We start from the raw sequence: 24,239 nt of genomic DNA, 5'->3' as shown, positions 1-24,239 counted from the left end.
TCTCAAATCTTTCACCAGAGAGTAAACATCTGGGCTGAAAAATTGAAGGAAAAGCCACTGCTGTCCCAGAAGGAAAAATGAGAACAAGACCAAGAAGCCAAAATCAGTTTATGAACATTTTTCTCAGGATTTTGAAAGATTGGTTTACTACAGTTATAAGACTTCTTTGACTTTTTTTGTTTCCCAGTTTCCCTAATTTATGCTGGAATAGGCATGACTGTCTAGGAATGATGTGTACGTGCGAGGGTCGGCTGTGTCTACTCATCTGTTAAGAAAGATGCTGGAGTTGTGTGTGGCAGCAGTTATCACGCTTTCCTTTAAATAAGTAGCAACTTCTGTTTCCCAGGGATGCCTGAGCTGGATGAGTACACGATGGAAAGGGTCATAGAGGAGTTTGAACAACGATGCTATGATAACATGAACCATGCCATCGAGACGGAAGAAGGACTTGGAATTGAATACGATGAAGATGTTGTCTGTGACGTCTGTCAGTCTCCAGATGGCGAAGATGGCAACGAAATGGTGTTTTGTGACAAATGCAATATTTGTGTGCACCAGGTATGGCGGCCAGGGCACAGCGGGGGAGGGGTGTAGTGGCACTGCTCCGGGTGGTGACAGAAACTCTTCCAAACCATTAAAGATAACAGGTTGGATTTTTTTCCAGCGACAGGCATTGATCTATTAAGTTCTTGCAGAGTTCACCATTGAGCAGTGGGATGAATTCAGAAATTGTGTAATTGAGAAAGATAATTGTTACATGTAATTCTAGAAATGTCACGCTAAGAGGGTTAAAAGTGGTATTGTGTCTGTGTGGAGGAAGTTACAAGGTGAGGAATAGCCTCCCAAAAACATACACGTGTGTATTGCTGCACGTTCTCACCTGGTCACGTCTCTTGCTTAGTCTTTTCCTCTTGTTTTGCACACTTCTGGGGCTAAGACACCTTTAGTATCAGCAACTTAGGCTCAGCAGAGAGGGGAAAAAAGAACCTTTAGGCAATCAGTAGGGACACAGGTAGGATTTATTACAGTGATTTTAATTTAATGGAGAACCTACTGACCTGAGCTGAGCTAATGAAGCACTGTTATGTGCTACCTTTTTGTGGCAGTTAAGAAGTCTTAGCATGAAAGAACAGATAGAATTTTAGTGTATCTGTTTCCATAGATGCTTCTTACTGTGGCAGATGCCTTCCTGTCAGCCAGTCCTCCCTCCTTAGCTTTAAGAAGTTTGATTTGTTTTTCAGTGTTTGGAAAACTCTGTTGTCCAGTGAGCAAGAATGGCATTTTCTTGCATGTGTTACTTAAACGCATTTGTACCGATGATAAAGAAGAATGCTAATGACAGCTGTAAGGCACAAATGGCTACCTTGCAAGATACTCAAAGTGGTTGTTTTTAGACCTGTAGCAGTTCTCTGATCCTTAGTCTCTGATCACATCAAATCTGACTTAAGAGGGTTAAAACAGACAGTGATTTGGACAGAGTTCTCTGTGAAGATGTGATCTTCTGAAAAAAGTGATGTTAATTAGTTGCCATTCTGCACTTTTCCCTCTGACTAAGAAGTAAACCCCAGTGCTTTGGAATAACACTGAGCATTGCACAGCAGAGTTCTTGAATTTGTGGTTCTTGCCTTTTGAATCAGATACAGTCCAGTTCCTGTTACTTGTAGTCTTTGTGATACTGAACATCATCGTAGCTTGCTGCTGGCAGGGTGCTCTGTCGGAGTCCCCTTGCTCTTTGGGCTGGCAAATATGTTCTTCATTTTCCCAGTTGAAGTGGGCAGTGTTTTTTTGTGTAACAGCTGGTCCTGACTTCTGCTCCTTTCACTGAAAGATCTTTTTGGGGAATGAATGGATAGCGTGGTTGGCTAAGTTCATGAAAGCGTGCTGAGATCCTCCACAAGCTAATGTTTCTGTAGTGTTAGAAATTCCATAAAGAACATTTGAAAGTTGTGAGAGGCTACGTGTAAACAGCTAAAAAGTAACAGAAATGCATGTTGTTTCCTTTCTTTTCTTTCCCTTTTCTGTAACTGGGAATACAGGCATGTTACGGGATCCTGAAGGTGCCGGAAGGCAGCTGGCTGTGCAGGACCTGCGCGCTTGGTGTTCAGCCCAAGTGTTTGCTGTGTCCCAAGAAGGGTGGTGCCATGAAGCCGACCCGGAGCGGCACCAAGTGGGTCCATGTTAGCTGTGCTCTGTGGATTCCAGAGGTAGGTGCCGACCCTCCAGGAGTTCAGGGCTGCGGTGACTCCGGGAGAGAGGTTGTATGTTAAAAAACATTGCTCAACCTCTAGTGTGTGCTGCTACACGGAGTGTAGCATATATATGGTACTCCTTAGGAAGAGAGTATAAAAGATTTTCCATTAGATGTAAAGTCTGGCAGCATGAAGCGTCATCTGTAAAGAAAGTAATTACGTTACCTTTGTCAACCAAAATTAGGCCTCAAAAAAAGTAGGCCTTTGCTGCTGGCAAAGCTCATTTAACAAGCACACAAAGTACCATTTTATTTTGTAAACGGAACATTAAAGGTGAATCAGGAAGGTTTGGATGTGACAGTGAGAATTCCTCTGGGTTCTCATAATAAATATTCATCCTGTATGATAATTTTAAATCGGAGAGCTTCACCTTGAAACTGTTTTGTTCATGCCACGAGGAACTCTTTTTCTTTTTTTATTTTAAACAAGAAATTTTAATCTCTTTAGTTCCTTATAAACTGAGGAACTTGGAACTTGCTAATTTTGCATATGCACACAAGGAATTTGATTTCTTTGATAAAATTGTTTCCCTTCTCAGTTAACAGCATAATAGTCACTGGTTTGTTTTAACCTTTTCTCTCTTAGGTGAGCATTGGAAGCCCAGAAAAGATGGAGCCCATTACAAAGGTTTCTCACATTCCCAGCAGTAGATGGGCACTAGTGTGCAGCCTCTGTAATGAAAAAGTTGGAGCATCTATACAGGTAGTCTAATCGCACAAACATCCGTGTGTTTTGTTTGTTTTTCAGACAGTCTGGTTTTGTTTTGCCTTTTCGAAGATACACAAAATGTGTATCCGTGGTAAACTTTGATTTCCTGTTTGTTACTGTGGGACTTAATTGCACACAAAGTGCTTTTGAATGTTAGTGCACTCTTACTTTCTAGTAAATGTTACTAATAATAGCCAGGTCCTCCCACAAGACTTCCTAACTGGTAGATGTGCTGATACATTTATTAGTGCACTGAAATAAAACTTAGATGTTGTTGAGTGGAGGAAAAAAACCCTAAACTTCTGTGATGTACCTCATACAAAAATGAAGCTTGAATGCTGAAAGCTTCTGTGCTGAAGCCTATGTGCTAGTGCCGATTTAGTAACTTCTGAGACAAGTTGGATCCCTCAGTGGGGGTTGAGTATTTCCTGAAACAACCTGAAATTTTAAGGAGATGAGCGTGCCCAGCTTGCAGCGAAGTCAGTGGAGGTGAACACCTTCACTTTGATAATAAAGGTCGTTGTAGCTTTGAATTTCTTATTTTAGGTGCTTCTGAACACTGGACTGTTGCAGCTGTAACTGTTTTTTCTGTAACTGTTCTGTTGTTTGCCCAGCTTTTAAGTTGCTGAGGAGAATATCTGATCATGCAATAGTAGGCTTTTTGAGCTGTAGGAAAGAAACAGATTGTTTGACTGGTCTGCTCTGAGATTCAAGCAAGCCACAAGCTGAGGAAATGAGCTCCATTTCCTCCATCAGTTGCGGGTAGATTCTGGAGCTCTTGGTGTTTCTAAGGGGAAAAAAAACCTCCCGGGTGTGAGTTTCCCAGTTCATGTTGCTGCGGAAGCAGTGCCACGTTATCATTCTGACTTGTGGTACTCGCTTGAGCTCAGGGATGATGACTGCCCAAAACAGCAGGACGGGACAGAATCAAACGTCTAGTCTTCATAGTTCCAAAAAGAATTATTTCCGTATGCAATAAATAATTAAACCATAAAGCCAGCACTATAAAGCCGTTTGTTTCTTACCAACAACTCACATTCTTGGGCCAGTGCCAGTTTGTCTCATTGCAGACTTCTGAAATTCCCTCTGCAGTTTCAGTTGGATCTGGATTCAGCCTTTCTCACCATAGCCTGTGAATTGTCGCTTTTAAATAACTGATCTGCAGCAGAGCATTTCAGACTGGGCAGTGTGGTTTTACATGCATATTTATATTGGGTTGTTAGTTATAAAGCACTTGGATATCCTTTACAGTGGAAACTCACTCGGAAATGTTAAATAATAATTTTAAGAACAATTTTAAAATCTAGAGAGATTGAGACAATGCGTTACCAAGCCCCAGATTTTTGGAAGAGGAGATACTTTGTTTCCTGAGACACGAGACAAAACTTTGATCTGCCGTACTGGAGTACAAACGATGAGAGGAAGGACAGGTGCCCCACTCGGGGCACTGTCGCCATTGTGTAGAAAAGGACAAAAAAACATAGCTTAGTATTACAGTAATGCTCTTCACCTTCAAAGGGCTCATATACTTCAGCAAAGTGATCCTCAGAAAGCTCCCTGAGACAGACAGGAAGATATTACTGTCTCGTAAGAAGTCTGAAGAAGTAGAGCTTTCCTGTTTTGTGGCTAGCCTAATGTTACAGGATCCATGATGGTAAGGCCAGCATTAAGACGCAGAAATTTCTAAAGTCCTACACTTTTTTAAAATTAGGTTTTATCCATTTCCTTTTTCCCTCTGCTCTGAGTCATTTGATGAGGTTGCCAGAAAAAGTTGTAAAACGGCAATGCAGCAGTAGTTCCAGTGAAACCTATCATTCTGTTTCAGGAATGTATAAAATAGTGAATGTTAAGTAGAGGAAATAAATCTGTCCACAGCATATAAATTTGCAATCATAATACCTCCTTGCGGAGCTGTCCCCTTCCTCTTGGCCGCTGTTACATAGTTGAAACTGTTTTGTCCGTTCTCCAGACCTGTTCTGAGGGGTAACTTGGAGCAATTTGAGTTGAACAGTTAAGTATTTATGTATGTTAGTGTGCAAGGGACAGGGAGAGTCCTTCCATGTTCTGATACCACCTCTCCCCTTCTAGTGACAACACAGGATGACATGCAGGCGTGATGGCTGCTGCTTCAGACAGTTCTGCATCTGAAATTAAGGGGGAGAAACAAAAAAATTACAGTTTTGCCTGACATTTTACAGGAGTTGTGTAAATCTTGGTATCATTAAAGCTAGTGGTGAGAAATATTAAGATTTGTGTTGTGAAATCTTATACAGCAGAGAAGACCGTTATACAAAGCCACTGCAATAGAAAGGAAGTAGCATTAAGTGGATGAACTGAGAGAGAGAGATCCTCCAGAGATGTTATGAGATGTGCACAACAATTAGAAAAGCCGGCAGCTGGAAGCGTGCATCAGGCTGGGCATGGAGCAGCTGCAGTAAGCTGGGAAAAATGAGACTGCATATCCTCCCAGGTTCAGCAGATTTCATTCTGATGAGGCAGGCTTTCCCCTCTTCTCCCACTAAAACATTAGCCGCACCAAGAGCCGATTGTTCTCAGTCACAGCAGCTTGGAAACCATGGCTGATGTGCTCTTCTGTGCTGTGGGGTGTTAGGTTGGGCTGCTTTTGCCCTGTTTGTTAGTAAGAGAGGAAAGGGCAAAAGATGCTTTGGTATCTTTTAATTCCTTTTATACGTTGATTTTATTAAAGAATGTTCATTTGCAACTTCTGCGGCTTAAACTCTGTTGTACCTTTATACGCCATCTGGCTGCTGAGTCAACCTGAGCAGGAAAACCCAGAGGAGAAAGATACTTGGCTTCTTTACAAAGCTCTGTATCAACATCCTAGTGCAGTGCGTTTCTCTTTAAGCTTAGCTGACTTGGCTTAAGCATAGTTTGGTTTCCTCCTAGTTAATAGCACTAATGTTCATTTCCACTTCGAGTTCTTTTCACTGGAGGCAGAGGTGTGAGTTGATACAAATGCATATGTGTGCGTGTGTGTGTATATGCACACACACATATATATTTAAACCTTTCAGTTTGTGGCTGGCAATAGCTATGACAGCATTTTGCAAGAGAAAGTTACATATCATTGAAATGAAGTGCTAAATCAGCTGAACTAGTGCCCATGATTCCCCGACAGCTGGGTTCACTGGGAGGGAAATAAAATGGCAAAAAATTGAATTTCCTGTTCTCCCTCTCCCCCAGGTAAAGCGAAGGCTGCAGTCAGTGAAGTAGTGATTGACAGTAATTTAATATTTGACATTATAAAATTGGGATAGCAGGAAAAAAAAATTCCCCTTGGTTGAGGCCTTTTGGGTAGCGTGGGTCCAGGTGCTGGGAAAGCCTTTTAATTAAAAATACCGGGCTGGCCTGGAGCCACCGAGACGATTTTCCCTCTCTCTCATGCTGGCACGGTCAAAGGGGGAACATTTCCCTTTGTGTAACACTGCCTTACGCAAGTGGCTCCGGTGACGGTACGAACGCTCCTCTTGTGGATTTGCTGGTTATTGAATAGCGGGATTGGGCTAGGGAGGGGTTAACCACTCCTGTCCCACTGGGCCACTTGATCGTTGCCTGGCCTGAAAGCACTAAATCGTAAACCTAATTAAAAGAGAGCAAGAAAGTACATGCGGCTCAGAAGCAGCGCGCGGTAACAGGGTTGTTCTTCCAAAGCAGTCCTGGCTGCTCGAATAGTTTTAGGCAGCGTGGCTTCTTAAATTTATGTTTGATTAATTTTAATTTAATTTCTGTAGTGCTCAGTGAAGAACTGCAGAACAGCCTTTCATGTCACCTGTGCGTTTGACCGTGGCTTGGAGATGAAGACCATACTGGCAGAGAACGATGAGGTCAAATTTAAGTCATACTGTCCCAAGCACAGCTCCACCAAGAAAGCGGATGATGAGACTTTCAATGAAAGCCCAGGTCAGGAGAACGGGAACGGGATTCAGGACAGCTCTCCTCCTGCCCACCTCGACCCTTTCCACAGCATGGATCAAAACCAGGAGGAGGCCCACAGAGTGAGCCTCCGCAAGCAAAAGCTCCAGCAGCTGGAGGATGAGTTCTATACCTTTGTTGAGTCTTCAGAAGTGGCTAAAGTGCTGCGGCTGCCCGAGGAGCCGGTGGGATTCCTTTACCAGTACTGGAAGCTGAAGAGAAAAGCCAACTTCAATAAGCCTTTGATTACCCCAAAGAAGGATGAAGAGGACAATCTGGCTAAACGGGAACAGGATGTTCTGTTCAGAAGATTGCAGCTCTTCACACACCTCCGGCAGGATCTAGAGCGGGTAAGCCACTGCACTGCCTGCGCTTGTGCGAGGTGTGCTGGCCTTCGTTAGCCAAGTTTCCAAACTATGCCCTCAGTTATTGCCCTTGCGTGCAGGCCCGCCATGCTGCATCTTAACTCAAAGTTGTATTGTCAGAGAAGACCATTAACACTAAATCTCTACAGACCACACCAATTGCCCTTTCCAAATAGAGGGTTAGTTCACAGGGCCAGCGGGTCTTGGCGTGTAGTGTCCAAGCTCCTTCCAACTGGATTGTCATACAGCCACATATGCTTTTTTACTGATGAAGACTGATGGCTGTGGACTGTACTGCAACCCCCAGCTGGAGCTTCTTTAGCCTTTAAGGGCTTTTCTCTGATCCTCTCTTCCTGTGCACATGAAGGAAAAGATGATGGAACTTACCCTTGATTTGCAGCAGATCTGTTTTTCATTGACACACAGCGCAGTAGGATGCCATTTCCCTGGACTATCTGTGCAGCAGGTTTGGGAGGCACATGACATTCCACTCCATTAGGTTTTGAATGTTTAAAGAACAGCTCAGTAGGATCAGTTTGGTGTTTTATCTTAAGTACATCTGATCCTGTAATGACCTGAATTCCTTCCTGTTTAGTTTTTGAGGTTAACTAGTAGAGTTTAAGATATGCGAGAGCCAGAGAGAGGACTGAAATTGGTTTAGTTTTTCGTGTCCATACAGCATATGGCTCGCGTAGGCCACATATGGAGCCCGGCTCAGGAGGTCCTACCTCAGGCTCAGTAACTGTGGGTGAACTAGTCTTTCTTCTGGAACACAACCTAGGCTTTAAGTCAGGCCAGCAGGTGCTCATGCATCTACTGCATCCTTTGTAAAGGCTCCCAATGGCTAACTACTCTTCTAATGAATCACTGCAGTTTTCCCTTTGACATTTTTTTTCTAGTTTCCAGCCCATGACCCTTCCCTTGCTCGGCAAGACAGCTGTTATCTAGTGTCTTCTGTTTCTGCCCTGTGCGCTCAAGATCTCTTTTAAGCTTCTCTTCAATCAGCTAAATAAGTTGGGTCTGTCACTATGTGTTCCAGATCTTAAATTATTCTATATCTATCCTTTCCATTTTTAAGTGCAATGTCACAACAGTAATAGTAATATTTTTAATATTTTAGTACTCCGTTGTTCCCACTGACTGTACATCCAAGGTAGACTTGATGATGAATGACATTAGTGATGGTGTTGTCCATCTAGAAACAGATTTTGAAATTGTGTCATCCAGTTCACCTAATGAAACAGGTACTTCTGTGGACGGACATGACACATCTGTGGCACGGCTCGGCTCAGAGAAGGCAAAGAACAAAGACCGCGACTGTATCAGAAAGGGTACCAGCCTAGACAGATCCCTTCTAGTTCAAATCCACAGAGTAATGACAGTTACTTTTAAGAACTGGTTGTCCCAGGACTAGAAGCCTTAAATAGAGCAGGGCCCTAGCAAAAAGAGTCACGCTTGTTAGATGGCTCCTCCTTCAATGACTGCGAGATCAGCCTACAGGGTTGTAATTTCCAGGGCACCACGCTGCATGCAGCTCCCCTGAAATGAGAAGGGAGCCTTGGGAACACCACGTCCGCTTCTCAGTGATTCCCTCATCTGGGAAAGAAATAGCTTCTAAGCTCTAGAAGAGTGGTGGTTGTGAAACGCTCACAGCTGTCTGGATTAGACAGTCGTGTTTTAAGGGCAGAAATGTAGTTTTCTTCTGAAAAACACCTGAGATGATATAGTCAAAATAAATAACCATTTGTTACTGGTTCCAGTCCCAGCTACCTCCATTGTGCTACAGCATGAATCGACTGGTCTGCCTTCATTTTAGTCAGTCACACTGCCGTGGCAGGGTCATCGGCATGACCGGTACTGCTGAATAGCTCTCCGCATCTTCGTGCTATTAAGTACAATTTTCTGTTGTGTCTCAAACATTAAGAAGCAAATGGTGCTAGGCTATTTAATACTGAGTATACTTAAGCACTTCCAGCATTTCTCTAGATTTCCTCTGTGTGTATGTGTATGTGTATATGTGTGTGCGTGTATATATATATATATATATATGTGATTCAGGTGTTCACAGCACTTACTTCTGTGCTGTGGCCCTCCCAAATCTGATGGAATAATCTATCAATGAAATGGTATTTAAGACTCTTTTCTAAGAAGTGTGTTGAAGAAGGTTAAATTTTAAGGCATTACTAACTTGTTTAAACGGTGCATAGTACTTAAACTGAATTAATTCGGAGCCCAGGTTGACAAGAGTATAGAAACGCAATTCCTGTAAAACTCACCGACTTCATGTCTCCTAGGTGCGTAATCTCACTTACATGGTGACCCGAAGGGAAAAAATCAAGAGATCTGTTTGCAAAGTTCAAGAGCAGATATTTAATATCTACGCAAAGCAGTTGGAACAAGAAAGAGTTTCAGGTATGCTTCAGCATTACCTTTTCCACAGGAGACCGCAGGCACAAGCATTGCAGGGTTTGGTTTACAGGCTAATGACGCATTTTGAAGGACAAACAGGACCTCATTTATTCTCATTAAAATCCTGTGTAGTCCACCATGCAGCAGCAGATTGGAAGAAAAAATGAGAACCCGTGTAGCTCTAATGGTGGGGACATTGCTATAGAAACCAGTAAGTCTGTGTCCTTATCCGTGGGGCACTGGATGGCTTGCTGCTTCAGAGCCTTTCTGGTGCCATTCTTTAACGGCTCCTTGTGACAGAGAGCCCATGACTTACGGTCAGGTGCCATATGGTACCTAGTAAGTCCGTGGTTTATTAGTGCCGCTGCATTAGTGTTTAGCGTGTGCTTCTTTGCATCATAGATGGAGGCTTAACAAAATGAATTTTGAGAAGGTAGCGCTCTGGTTTTTAAATAATACGGGGGGGGGGGGGTTTCTGCCTAATCTCCTTGACAGTAGTCTTTTCTCAGAAAGATTAATAACTTTCAAAGTTACTGCTTTAACTAGGTTATCCTTAACGTCGTCAGTAACTAATAAACCAGATTTTGAGATTTTGGCCAGAATCAATCAGACTCACTCGCTGGTTGCTTTCTGCCCCTGCTCTGAGGAGTCTCTCTGTCTTAGTGGATAGAGTAGCACTAGATTTGCATTTGCTACAAGTGTAACTAGGTGCTACAGGAAAGTAAGCTACCGCAGCAGTGCGTTGTGAAACCACGACATAGCCGCATAATTGTGACGTAAAGGTGCTGGATAGGCAACCAAGTACCCATCTATGCTGAAGAACGTGTCAGGCGTGAGGAACAGAGTTAAAACAGGTACATTCGAAAGTGGTATTTACCCAGACACGAATTGCTTGACTTGAACTTAATTTCTTTACACTTAGGTGTGCCTTCCTCATTCTCCTCAATGGAAAACACAGTGTTGTTCAATAGTCCATCTCTGGGCCCCAACGCCCCCAAGATCGAGGATTTGAAATGGCATTCTGCGTTCTTCAGGAAGCAAATGGGCACATCTCTAACCCACTCTTTGAAAAAACCACACAAGAGAGACGGAGTGAGAAACAGCTCTGGGAACGACAGCAAATCCACGCTGAGGCAGCCTGGCCAAAGGGAGGGCAGCGCAGCTCCAGGTAGCTTTTTGAATTTCGACAAGACCTTCGCAGAAACACGGATTGTATCAGCACAGCAGAAGAATGGCATAGTTATACCAGACCACAGAAAAAGAAGAGACAATCGTCCGCAGTGTGAGGTGGTGAAGGCAGAGCTAAAGGAAAAGACTTCTAAACACAACCACAAACCACTGAGACCCACAGAACTCTCTCAGAGGCAATCGGAAAATAAAAGGGCTGTGAACCACTCCAGTGGTAGGTCAGCACCTGGCACGCGGAGGGATATAGTGCCTAAATGCAACGGGGGTCTTGTCAAAGTAAACTCTAATCAGACAGTAGTTAAAGTGCCTACGACGCCCACAAGCCCAGTGAAAAACTGGGGCGGATTCCGAATTCCAAAGAAGGGGGAGAGGCAACAGCAGGGCGAGAGCCCAGAGGAGGCCTGCCGCCAGAACTCCAGCTACCCTTACCTGGGCGTGGGCAGAGTTTCACCGAAGGACAGGGCGAAAAGCAAGCTAAAGCCTGACAGCGAGAATGACGGGTACATCCCCGACGCTGAAATGAGCGACTCGGAGACTGAAGTGGCTGAAAAAAAGTGCAGGCAGCAGAGGCTGAGTCCAAACAGCGCTATCAGCAGAAGGACGGACATTATCAGGAGAAGCATCCTGGCATCCTGACTGGACACAGGCATGTGGTGCCAGCACCGTGGTCAGTAGTCACTGCCTACAAGCCAACTCCACATTATTTATTGGTGTGAGAGAGGAGAGTTCTTAGACATGGCTACGGACTGACAAATTGATAACCCATTATTCCTGAGCTGTATAAACATGTTTACATGCACTTAAAAGCTGGTTTTTTTTTTTTTCATTTGTTTGTTTTTTGTTCCCCCGGCCAATTCTGTGAGAAGTTTGGATCTCCTTTGTTTGCAACTTCCCTGAGTAAGCAGCGAAATGACATCACTACTAAGACAGGATTTGTGATGAACACTAAAATAACTCAAAAAAACCCTTTTAGAAGGGGATGGGGGGATAGGGGGAAATAGGCTGCATTCATCCCTTTTAGCTAAAAAGCACTGATAAAATGTTATTCCCTTCCCCTGCCTTCAGGAAAAGCACAAGCTCTTAATTTAACTAGTGTGGATGGAATCGAGGATGGTTGCTTAGCCATACTGCACTGCTCAACCCCATTACGAATGGTCACTTTCCTTGGATGGTGATAGGTCTTTCTCCTCCGGGTGCGGGATGGTTTCTGTTGCGCTCAGTCAGAGCACAGATGGCAGCTCATGGCCCTCCAGAGGCGCCACAGTTTATATGTAACTGCACCCACGCGGTGGCCAGATTTGACCACAGCATTGTACTGGAGTAGGAAGAAGGGCCGGGGCAGGGCTGCAGCTGCCGTACAGTGCAACAGCTTGAAAAGACTCGGCCTGAGCCCAGCGGTCACGCGTGAGTGGCTCAGTTCTGAGAAAGGGGGCAGGCCTGGGGGTTACTGCACCCCCGGGAACAACCCGCCACCGGTCAGTCAGTCACCTGCTTCTGGGAGTACCGTGACAATTCAAGATAAAAAATTTCTAAGGCACTAGTCAGTAGGATTTCCCAAAGCCCACCACATATGCACTAATGGTATGTATTGGGAAAGCCAGGCTTATGACACTAAAGGGTTGCTTTAAAATGGACACGAATATATATTTTTAAAGAGAATAAAATGGAAAGGCAATAAATTGTGATTAGCGCTTTACAGTCAAATGAGGACAAAAAAATATTTCCTTCTATTCTGGACTAGATTTGATGGAAGAGGGAACTCATGTTCTGATTGTGTACCTTTTTTTTTTAATAATTGCAAATGGCAATAACTAGTAAGCTATGAGCAATAATATTAATGGATCATGAGGCTACAGTTCTGTACCGAGTAGAGTGCACAGGTACCAGTGGAGCGTTTGGAGCCTGTAAAATTTGGTATTCTGCATAGATGTAAGTCAGGTATGCACTGGTAAAGAAGTTGAAGCAGCAATGTGTTACAGGAAGACAGGCGTAAAGAACCCCCTTCTCCCCCCACCCCCCTTCCTACTCCTAGCCTGCCACTGACTTTTTAATGTTAGGCCCCTGCCTCGAGCAGGGAACATTTAAAACACAGTAGAACTCTGCCATAACCGAGTCTTCCAGAGGATTCAATCAAATAAAATTAAAAAAAAAAAAAAAGGCTTATTAACCCCCATCTTCCTATGCAAGTTAGCACTTAACTATTTCAACAGGCTGCATCCCTACCATTTGTTTTAAACACAGAAGTCTTAACCTTTTGATACTTTTTGGGATGATGTTGAGGAAGGGGAATTTTTGGTAAGATAGCGTACTTTTAGAATACCATTGCTGGTCCCAAGAAGTTAGCTGAACTTCTTGTGTTACTGACAGAGGTGAAAGTCAAACGGGGCACTGGTGACTCTGAGATCAGGTAGTCACTCTTGCGATGTGTTCGAAGTACTTACTTGATCAAACAACAGCAGACAGAGAAAAGGTAGATGCAGGTCAGGTCTACTCGCCGTACGGCAATGCTTTCCAGACAGGCACTGTTGTTTTTGGTAAGGAGGAAGCTCGTGCCCGTACAGGGAATTGTTTGTCAAGCCATAGCTGGAATAACTAAATTTTGATTCTGAGTAAACATTTCACCTCACGCCAGGTTGGAAGAGGTACCTTGTTAATTTGCACTATGATGAATGCTAACGTTGTGCAGAATTAATGCCTTATCTGTTTTGCTCCCCGATGTTTAGGTTAATAAGCTTTCTAATGTTTCGAGTTGAGCTGAACCAAAACCAAAAAAGCTGTAAGAAGACTGCAGCGTGACCAGCTCCGTAGGTTAGTTTGGTCTCCCATGCTTAGCGCTCAGCAGAAGAGGTGTCGTAAGTACAGCAGTGACAACACCAACCCTCCCCCGTATTTTATTGGGATAAAACCGTTTGCTGGATTTCTGTTCTTAAGCATTAGCTTTCCTTGTGCAGACTGACCAAGAGACCTTCGATTATGATCGGTGTGTTCTGTCAAACTGTAGGCTAGTTGAACTTCTGTAAAGTTGCCTGGAACGCCATTTGTTAGGTTATAAACTCACACAAATCTAAATGAAGGGTTATACATGTTGTGTATAAAGCTGAATTTCAGAAATTTGAGAAAAATTGTCATTACATTTGTAAAACCTTGTACAGAAGATTTTTTCACTATGTGCCTAGCTTTGGTGTCCATTCAGCTGAAATTAATTAAAAAAAGGTGCATGAAGAGAAACAGACAGAAATAAAAAGTATATGTAGAGATGACTATTTTATATTACATGGCCCAATCCTGTATTTATTTTCTCCCTTTTCTGAAGTATTTATAAAGACCTAGTTGAAGACAGCTGTATTTTTTGTTAAAATATTCAGTAGACTTGTGCCTTTTTGTCTGTATGTGAATAAATGCTGTACATTTTTGCAGTATCCTTGCCAGCAGTGTTTTAGAATTTGCAGCAGTTCTTTTGTTTGGAGTTTCACATAAACACCTCACTGTACCGATCTGAACAACTTACACGGTTAAAACGAGCATTCAGTTTGGATGATGGCAGGTATCAAAATGCACGCTGCGATCGCAAGAGGAAGATGGGGGTTTTTTGAGGAACAGTATAGGGTCTGGTTACTACCAGCTGCGCCTGCCCCAACAACAGAAAATTGCATGCTTTTTAACTCGAGATCCTCAAAGAGATGGTGCTTACCTCAGACAGTTTACATTTGTTCATAGATGATGTTCTTCCAAAGTCCATCATCTTCATACACGTTCCACTGGAAGAGGAACATGACATTTCTTACCTATAGACCTTCAAGATAAGCATGCTGGATGTACATCACGCTATGAACTGCCTATAGTCAAGCAACGCTGTCAGAATGTTTGCAGGCTCTCTAGGAGACAAGGCATGAAGGGCACAGTAGGTCCTTTCCTCTTGCTTCCTCTAAACTCAAGGTGCAGAAACACGGAACGGACTTGGAGCAGAGCATGAAAAGGAGGAGGCTGTGAAGGCACATGGCTAGCAGTACATCCAGGGACGCAGCTATGGGTAAATAATCCTTCTCAGACCTGTACTTGTATCACGTGCATTCACAGTGTGGGCAAGCGTGAGTGGCACCCATCAAAAACATTTCAAAGAATGAAGATGAAAGGATGCCCTCCGAAGAGTTACTAGCACAAGCTCTTCAAGGTGTGAATAAAAGTCTGGGAGAGGTTCTTGCAGCAGCTTTACTGCTCTTGCTGCCAGCAGCCTTTCTGCGCTACTGGGGTTAGCTGAGTAAGAGCAGGTCAGAGCTGAGGGCCACTTGCTAACCACTTACAGAGACTGGGAAAGCGTGTCTGGTACGCGGCGATAGATTTTCAAGATCTGGCCTATGCCAGAAGGTGCAGGGCTCTTGGGAAGCCGCAAGATGAAACGCGTACTACTGTCATAGTCAGTTTCCCTCACCCGCTGAATGGAAGTAACTAGTCACCTAGACAGTCTTTGTAAATAAACATAGGAACAAAGTTTTACTCCATGGGAAGCATTAATACCACACTAGGGAAGCTTTAAAACTCTCAAAACCTGGTGTTGGGGTGGGAAAGGAAGGTAGGGGAAACAAAAACTCTTCCATGGAAGATGGGCAAGAAATACACAGAAACAAATATAGACGGCTGGAAAGCCTGCTGCGCAATGGCACGAAACAGTTACCTGTCATGAGGGAAAACTTATCTAACCAGCAAGCCTCAACTTTTAACTGCCTCAGCAAGTGCCTTTCCTCTGAAAGGCCAATTTGTGAGCAACATGCCAGCAGCCTCCTCTAGAAGCCAAACAGAAATGGAAGGTGGTGGTGGTAGGATGGCGAGCTTACCTTGACCACATTCCCTTCTCTGGTTGACACAGCTGTGTTTGGTCAGTTGTTAGCTGCTCAGAGGATTCGGCAGACAGATGGAAGCAGGAAATCTTTTCCTTTCCTGTGTCATCTGCCAGAATTGCTCTGCTGCCCCTTAACTTTACTATTGGGTGCTTGTGTTATCGTTGCAGTTCCTATTCTGGCAAGTAACCATTACATGAGAGCTACATCCCGAGTTTAAAAGAATATACCCGTTATTAAAAGGGAACCAAGGAGGTGCCCTTCTGTGCCTCAAGGACATAATACACAAATACTGTTGCTCAAAAGCTTAGCTACCTGCCATTTTCAGCCAGGTTTCGCTTCACAGCCAGAGCCTCTCTTTAAGGAGCGAAGGCAGCAATAACCCACACAAAACCTTCCAGGTGGTCTGTCATCATCTGTGATGTGCGTTATACAAATGAAAATAAGGTGCTTGGGACTTACTTACCTCCCTCCGTATCATATACACGGTTGATTGATGAAAATCTCACCGCAACAGATGTTTGGAGCTTCTGGACAATATATCCACGCTCCATTGAAAAATCTTTGAGGTCTTTCAGCAAAATTGGAGCTTGCACTGGATACAGGCATATATCAAACTGAGAAAGCACTAGGAAAGAAGTGTGTACAGCTGTGAGGAAATAGTAGCTTCCTCTGCGGTAAGCAGAAAAGTTCTTGAGGTCGCGTCCATCTTGCAGGCTGCGCTTGAACAGCCGGGTGTGCAGGAGGGGGCACAAACTCTTACGTGGTGACCGACCCAGGCCTGTCCTCTGAACTGCAAATACGGTGAAGAGCCTCTGCGCCAGGCGGATGGGTTTGCTAGTCCAAAACAGTTTTCATAAAGCATTGGGTAAGCCTATCCATTCAACTGAATTAGAAGTTATAAACCAGAATTACACTCTTCACATTTAAGAGGAAGGACAAGAAATTATGTCACTTAAGTCCAAGCTGGGAGCACTTCAAAATCAGTTAACACCTATCAAATGTTCATCATACATGCTGAAAGAGCAAAGACAGTTCAGCTCTAATTTTAGAATTATATGTATGAAGTTTCTCAACTATGAAAGAAAAACGTGTGCAAGAGGATTCCCACACACCCGTAGCTGTAGAATTATCATTTCAGAACGCATAAAAGCTGGGTGACTGGATGACTTCACCAGCTTTCCGCAAACTGAGGTAACAGGGAACTGAAGTTCCCAGACATGCACAAACCAAGAGAGCAGATCAACAGAAAAGCAAGGATCAATTGTAAAATAGTAATTAGGAAGAAAAAGCACAACTGAAGAGAGGTTACTGTCCTTGGAAACGAGCTGTATGAACAGCCGTAGCAGCATTTTATTTATGAACCGTTTCCCAGGGGCATTAGAACAAAGTGAACCGAATTCTTAAAACTGGAAGGCAGTGGAGGCATTTTGCAGCTACAAGGCCTACCATAAAACCAGCAACTGTTTGACATTCATGATGTAACTAGTACTTACTACAATTCATAAAAGGTCTTCAAAATGTTCCCAAGTTACTGCACAAAGAAAAAATAAAGGTATCGAGTGTACGTGAGCAAAGCTGTCCGTGCATTTCAATATAATGCTACCTGTTCCTGTACACAATCTTGTCATAGCTGGAGCTGGTGGGTTTTAGATCAAAAGAGACCAGTACGCCACAGCCCTGTATCAGATTGTTTCATCTGCTACATTAAAAGACTTTAATTACATCGTTTTGCAGTCGTCTTCCGATCTTTGCTGTGCATACAGATACAGGATCTTCATCCACCCCCTCTCTTACCTAAATAAACTAGAAAATGTTTATCTAAGTTTTACAAGCCTCGCTATGCATTTGACTTCAGTGCTCCAATACGAAGTTCCTCCAGCAATCGTCTTAACTCCAACATGGTGTGAATGACCAATACATATGTTTAAATATTTTCCAGATCCTTCAGGGAAGCAGCTTTTTTCTTCTGTGTACTTATCAGGCTGAGCTGTAATTAAGAACAAGGAGGGAGTTTCTTACATATTTTTTTGTAAGATCGAACTATCAGTAGAACTCCAATATGAAGGTGTCACGAAGGAGAGGGAACAAGCACAGATAAGTGGGAATTTGGGGTAAACAGGAATTTACAGTGCACTCTACAGCTGACTGCTGCTTTTGCCTTATTTCAGGTCCCAGAGAATTCACGATGATGAAGGATGAGGTAGCAGGAGTACACTTTAAAGACATCCACATAGATTACACACATTTTAGATCTGTGCAAACATAAGCCTCTATTTTTTATGTTTCTTTGTAAATTACTATTATTTAATAAGCTAAGATTTATAGTCATTGAACTAACCACAATAAAAATATAATTTCTAGACTCCCTAATAGCCCAGCTCTAGCCTATATTGGATTAATTTAACAAGTAAGCCGGATAATGTAACAAAATGACATGATTAAGTCAAGTCAGAAAGCAGCCCTCACCTACAGACTCAGGATACAGAGAAGAGTTACCATTCTGCACCTGAGGAAGCACACACATGAACATTCAGTCTCCTGGGAGGCTCAAGAGAATAAACACCTTGTTTCTTCAGATTTAGGGGCGTGGACACTCCTGTAGCAGTACTCCTGGAGATCGCTTTTTCCAGCCTTTGGCAGGAAAAAAAGGAACTGGTACATCTTTTTTTTTTTGGGGTGGGGGGCAGAGAGAGGAAGGGGCTTGGCACTGAAGTTCAGAAGCCGCTACAAAGAAGCCCTGTCCGACCGCAGGCAGCAGTGACCTCTGCCCGGCCTGAAGAGGGCACGGCCGTTCTGAAGACTGGCAATAAGATCTGGACAACAATTTAGCTGCTCAACATCTTACCAAGTCTCTCTGTTACCTTTCAGAGGGAGACTGGTGAGAAACAGTGAATTATCAATGTTTTCGGGAACAGCAAAACATCTTCCTATATGGGCACCGAGGCCATGTTTTTTAAGAGCAGATAGCACCTCGGAAGTATCACAGCTGAACAGATCCAAGTAACAAACAGGAGGTAAAAAAATTAATCACTCTTTCAGAGCAAGTCTTCACCAGCTGGATAGACCTTGTCATGACAGAGCATTTACAGCCAGGAAACACAGCTTATGTTATGATAGCTTGGCAGCTGTGCCCGTTTATTCACTGCTGTTGGGGAAAAAAATGCCCTTTGTCCTAATTGGACAATTTAGATCAACCAAACATTTCCTCTCTGCAACTCATCGCATGGGATCACTCGCATTAAAGAGCTAAAATTTGCAAATGGGTTTCCTAAATCACTGTAAAAAATTAGGAGGCAAAAAGACCACCTTTACTTAATAGGAGGCAAACTTGAGTAACAAATTTGCTTTGCAAATAAGTGAACCCGGTGTATAAACCCCGCATGGGGTTTGCTTCAAGATGTACAGCTTGAATAGTATGGAAAAAAGAAAGCTGGATGGAAAAAACCCCACCTACTGTTCAGCAGAGAAAATACAGAATTATGGGTAGCGCAGGGTTTAGACAATGAAAGCCCAAAGTTTCTCCCTCTGGAGGAAACCTCTGCTCCCAATATCCCTAACATCTAGAAACACTGAATAGTACTGCTCAAAGCTGGAACTGAGCTGTAAGAGAACTGGAAAAAGGCAGCAACAACTCAGCCCGTTAAGTGATCACAGTGCAGTCTTGGGCGTATAAACGGCTCTAACAGAAACACCTTGTCTGCAGTTTTCAGAATCACTGAAACACGTTCTAGGCATGTTCACTACGGTAGCGAGATACGCACGCCATCCCTTCCATCCCACCCCATGGCCTCGAAAAAAACAAGTATTTCCTATTCCGTCTGCACAAGTGTCGGTGTTTTTGACATTACAGGACTTATTGCGGCTGTTACATGACTGCTGCTGACTGCAGTGGGGCGTACTTCTCCAACAGCCGCTGGGGACACAGCTACCGGGGGCATTGAGGAGAATGCAGGCGGACAGACGGGGAGTTCACAAGACGTGGCAGAAGATGCTTGAGGTTGCTATTTGATGAACACGGAACAGGTCCACACTATCAGTTCTGTGCCGTGCCACTGCACACCGTTTCCCCACACTCTGTGCAGCCACACAATGGATTAGACCCGGGAACTTATTTGCCCAAACCCCCCCAGACAGCATTCCCACCAAAAGCTCTGCTGCCCAGCAGTTTTTATAAAGGCCGTTCTCTAGCCATCAACTAAGATGCGCTTTGTTTTACATTGGCCTCCCCAGGAGACAGGTGCAGGAATCAGCGCAACATTTGCTCTTTATCACAGGAAGGCATCGTCTGCAACAGCTGCGGCAGGTTACGCCAAGCTAAAAAAGCCTGCTTTGTGTAACCAGAAGCTGCAGTTATTTCAGGAGGTTTTTTCCTCTTTTTTAACTTGCTGCCGCTTCTGAAGATGAAGATGATCGCACACCTTCATTCACACATTTTGAACCAAACAAGTTTAATTCGCATCCAATTTGTTTCCATAAACAAATCTTTGCCGTCACTTAAGCATCCTGTCAGAAGGTGGCATTTAATTGAATATGCATCAGTTTTGTGATGAGGCATCCAAAATAGAAGCTTGTTGTTACAATTATGTTAGTAATAACACACATAAATGTTCACCTCTGCCTCAGGAATGATACAAAGTGAATATCTTTGTAATATTCAATGGCATTTTTTAAATGCGCTTAGAGAAAACATGTATTTTGTTAGTTCTGTACCTTTTGAGATGCCGTAGCTGCCCTCTGCTCTGCCTGGCTCAGTCGCCTTTGAAGCCTATTGATGTGTTCTCGATATTCCATCATTAATTTTTCATCCTGTGTAAATGAAACATCTTATGACAAATGCAAAGTTCTTTGTACTGGATCCATACATACTGTAGCGAAAAAGCTTGAAACAAGAAGAACTTAAGAAGCGGAACTGTTGACCACTTACAATAAGCCTGAAGACATACTGCTGACACATTAGAGAGAATTTCCAGCTCAAATATGACATCATATGACTTTTCCAATCACAGTAATCTGCAGAGGAAGTTTTGCTCATTTCACCATCTTGAAGTAAGATGCATAAAAGCTGACATTTTAATCCAGGTCATTTAATTTACGCAATCCTACAATGTAAATGTTTTGGCGATACTCCAAGGGAAAAAGCACATACTAGATAATACAAATGAGGTGATATCCTTGCTACGGTTTGCTTCTGTTCTCTTCATCAAAGGGTATGTAAAAAGTGTTTCTTAACCATCCTTCACTTACAGAAATCTATTCTTGCATCAGCCCCCTTTTTTTCCTGTAAATAATAGAGCACTACAAAACAGAACACAGAAGGCTTATTCTAGATAGGATTGGATATTATCCCAGATTTATGAGGCTGACGGGATCGCTGTTTTCTGAAGTGGCCATTAATTATTGAACAATGCACATTTCAAAACAACCCTGCCCTTAATCTTTAATGGATAACACTTTTATCTATATACATATATGTACATACACTGTAAATTCTACTAGACACGTAGTACGCTGAGAATCTGACATCTCTGCATATGCTCCATTACCTGTAACACGATGCCTAGCGGTGTGCACGCATACGTAGGTGTCAGCGACTTCAGAAACACTTCCTGAATTGTCTAAAATTGCCAGATTAGTAACCTTGAAAGACGATCTCTCCTTTACCTTTTCTTGTAATTTGAGAGCAAAGTTGTTTTGTCTTCCTGCCATTTGAACATGTCAGCAGAAGCAGTGGGGTGTTCCAGCTAGGACTGCTCCTGTCAAAAATCCCTAATTTTTTCTAAACCAGCACCATAACTCATCTACACAGGTTTCTGTTAGGATCCTAGTGTGCGTCCATCAGGCTGTAACTGCCAGTAGTCGGCTTATCAGCCATTATCTTACCTCAGTTACCTTTTCGTTTGCCATTTCCAGCTGAGAAATGAGCTCCTGGCTTCGAAGTTTTTGTTGACTCAGCTCACTTCTATTAACCAGAAGAAAAGATGCTGATTAGCACGCAGTAGCACATCCGTTATTGGATTATAATTTCACAGGTACTTTCTTGCATTGTAGGGGCTTATGGTGTATTTTTAATTAGAGCGTTACTCTTAAAACATTGATTTCAAAAGCACTACGCAGCGAGTACTTCATGATGTGTATTCAAAACTATAACAGCAGAGGAATGAGATGTATTTGAATCAACAGCACTTTGTCAAGAGCATTTGACATTTTACAGGGTTTTTTTGCTGTTTATTGAATGTTATTTTGCAGACACATCAAATATGCTAAAAATATAGGCTGCATTTGCAATTCAATATTTAGATTAACATTCTAATTAGTGTCCCATAACCAGACTTCAATGTGGACATTTTTGAAGGTGCTTTGAAGTATCTAAACCAAACCGTTCTGTATTTTTGAGACAGACAACAACGTAACACGGCATGAGGAAAAGGAAAATGCCACCTTCTTCAGAGTGGTCCTTTTACCTTTACACTGAATGAGGGCTAGTGATCCTGAATTTGTACAGTACTGAAGACAAAAAATATCTGGGTTATGGTAGGCATCTTTGAGCTGGTGCTCAAAGGAAACAGTTCTTGCTTCCTGTCATCACAAGCTGCTGAAGAGGGATGACCAAAGATGGAAAAATCTATAAACTTTGGCAATTTTAGCCAGAGGAAGATGCAAAACTAAATGACCTGCTCTGACCTCTGACCGGAGGGGGGTGGGGGGGGGGCTGCCAGTCCACTAGCAATCACTGGCCATCACAAAAATTCATGTGATCAAGATTCTTGCCACCAGTTTCACCTTCTACGCTGAGGTTCAAACATATTTGTGAAGAATGTTCAAACCTATTCTCACTTTACCTTCCTTTCCCAAGCTGAAAGTATGCTGAAATGCAGTCACCGTCATGAATAAGCAGCACGTTGACGATACTCAGAAAGCCAAGCCTGACCTTTAGGGTGCTCTGCCCATTACTGAAACTGTGTGCACTGTAATGGAACTAAAGCCGTCGTTCTTTCTGGGCGAATGCAGGTAAGGTAGGAGGGACTTTAACCTCAGATCTTCATCTTAAAAAGCCTCTGCTATTTTAATGATGGCATTTAGTTCTCAACAATAATTTACTCTGAAAAACTTCTAAACTTAGTATTTCATAAAAGTTTGACTGAAAACCCCTATATGGCACCTGAAATACAAGGTTGCAATAGATCTGCTAACGTAAGGATGTGAGCATACCTGGCTGGTAGTTTCCACTCCCTTGTTCTCAACCAACCCCTTTAACCAGTCCCAGGCAGGTAACATGAACACAGTTCTACCTCTTTTGACTAGCTGCTATAAAAATGAGAGTATGTAGGCAGATACTTAAATAATGTTAAACAGTTAAAATTATACATAGATTATACCTGTGTTGCCATATGTGAACATTTTTATATAAAATAAGAATTAAAGATGGATTAGAATTGCAGGATCGAGACAGTATGTCAATACTTAACACTATTATTGCGCTTTGTCCTCTTAATCAGTACCCAGCATCAAGATGAAGCATTTTCAATCTAGGAGCCCTGATGAACAGCTGCTTTTTGAAAGTTCCGTTTTTATAAACGGTTCTATTTATTTTATATAATTCCTGTCGTATCTTTTCATACATACCTTTTCAAAATAAACTCCCCAGAAAGTATTCAAACACTGCTCCTTACAATGTGTAGGCTGCTCACGTTCAAGTTTGACTACGCTAGTAAAAGAGGCTTTGAAAATAAGGAAATTCTTAAGTCCTGACAAACTATCTTTATTGTTACGTCATCTCAGAAGACTATCCAAATAGGTTCATGTTCTACATTAAAAATTCCTAGTTACTGAAAACATTCTGTCTCCTACACTTGTACTGAGGTGTGGAATTAGCCTTCTTAGCAGCACAGGCCGTAAACAGAGTTTACGTGCTCATACACAGCTGTATGTCAAGGAATTATTTTTATAATTAGATTACACTGAACATGTATTTAAAGAATACAGTTTAACCTTGTAAGCATAAGGAAACGTGATGGCTACTGAGCTAGGCAGTTGATCCAGTCTGATTGTTAACCTTCCCCCAAACACACATTACGGGATTTTAGTATTAAAATTGAGCAGTCACCCCAACTGCTGAATAATCAAATCAGTCCCTACTCCATATTGTCTTTGTTAAGTGAGAGGGAAACAAAAGGTGAGATTTTAGCATTTTGGCAGACGGGTGATAAATCCGCCAGCTGTACCAAGTACGTTCTGCGAAGCTCTCATATGACAAATATAGCACGTGCCAGCTGTTTTTTCGGTTGAATTATACTATAATATGCTTCAGTTACTCTTAGTAATTACGGATTTTGTATACTGCCAGTACCTGCAGCTGTCGCTCATCCTGTTAATTTTTTTCTTCAATGAACATCTTAAAATAAGCAGCTATGGCTGCCAAATGTTACAGAAGTGCAGCCAAGAATAATGTTTGAGAAATGGAGGAAACTTCTTCATCTCAAGATGCTGTGCGATTCACTCGATGTCCTGTACGGGACACGGGGAGGAGGAGAAGGCAGTCCTGGCCAACG

The 24,239-nt window shown here is 42.8% G+C and overlaps 2 protein-coding genes across 9 annotated transcripts in view; one reads left to right on the top strand and one right to left on the bottom strand.

Moving 5' to 3' along the window:
* JADE1 (jade family PHD finger 1) overlaps positions 1-11,674 on the top strand; it is a 43,929-nt gene extending 32,255 nt beyond the window's left edge. For all 6 annotated transcript variants that reach the window (XM_064450462.1, XM_064450457.1, XM_064450460.1 and 3 more), the window contains exons 6-11: positions 347-558; positions 2,037-2,204; positions 2,835-2,951; positions 6,710-7,240; positions 9,550-9,667; positions 10,587-11,674. In XM_064450462.1, coding sequence (XP_064306532.1) covers positions 347-558; positions 2,037-2,204; positions 2,835-2,951; positions 6,710-7,240; positions 9,550-9,667; positions 10,587-11,488 — 2,048 coding nt within the window. In that variant the 3' untranslated portion in view covers positions 11,489-11,674. The remainder of the gene's footprint in view (positions 1-346; positions 559-2,036; positions 2,205-2,834; positions 2,952-6,709; positions 7,241-9,549; positions 9,668-10,586) is intronic.
* Positions 11,675-16,995: 5,321 nt separating this feature from the next.
* SCLT1 (sodium channel and clathrin linker 1) overlaps positions 16,996-24,239 on the bottom strand; it is a 45,937-nt gene continuing 38,693 nt past the window's right edge. For 2 of the 3 annotated variants that reach the window (XM_064450463.1, XM_064450465.1), the window contains 3 exons: positions 21,571-21,649; positions 20,401-20,496; positions 16,996-17,677 (listed from right to left, as the gene is read on the bottom strand). In XM_064450463.1, coding sequence (XP_064306533.1) covers positions 17,615-17,677; positions 20,401-20,496; positions 21,571-21,649 — 238 coding nt within the window. In that variant the 3' untranslated portion in view covers positions 16,996-17,614. The remainder of the gene's footprint in view (positions 17,678-20,400; positions 20,497-21,570; positions 21,650-24,239) is intronic. The other variant, XM_064450464.1, reaches the window with a different exon arrangement.

The sequence above is a fragment of the Phalacrocorax carbo genome, chromosome 4 (assembly GCF_963921805.1).
Source record: "Phalacrocorax carbo chromosome 4, bPhaCar2.1, whole genome shotgun sequence".
NCBI classification, from domain to species: Eukaryota; Metazoa; Chordata; class Aves; order Suliformes; family Phalacrocoracidae; genus Phalacrocorax; species Phalacrocorax carbo.
The sequence above is the reverse complement of the archived record's forward strand: the minus strand, read 5'-3'. Positions and strand labels throughout refer to the sequence as shown.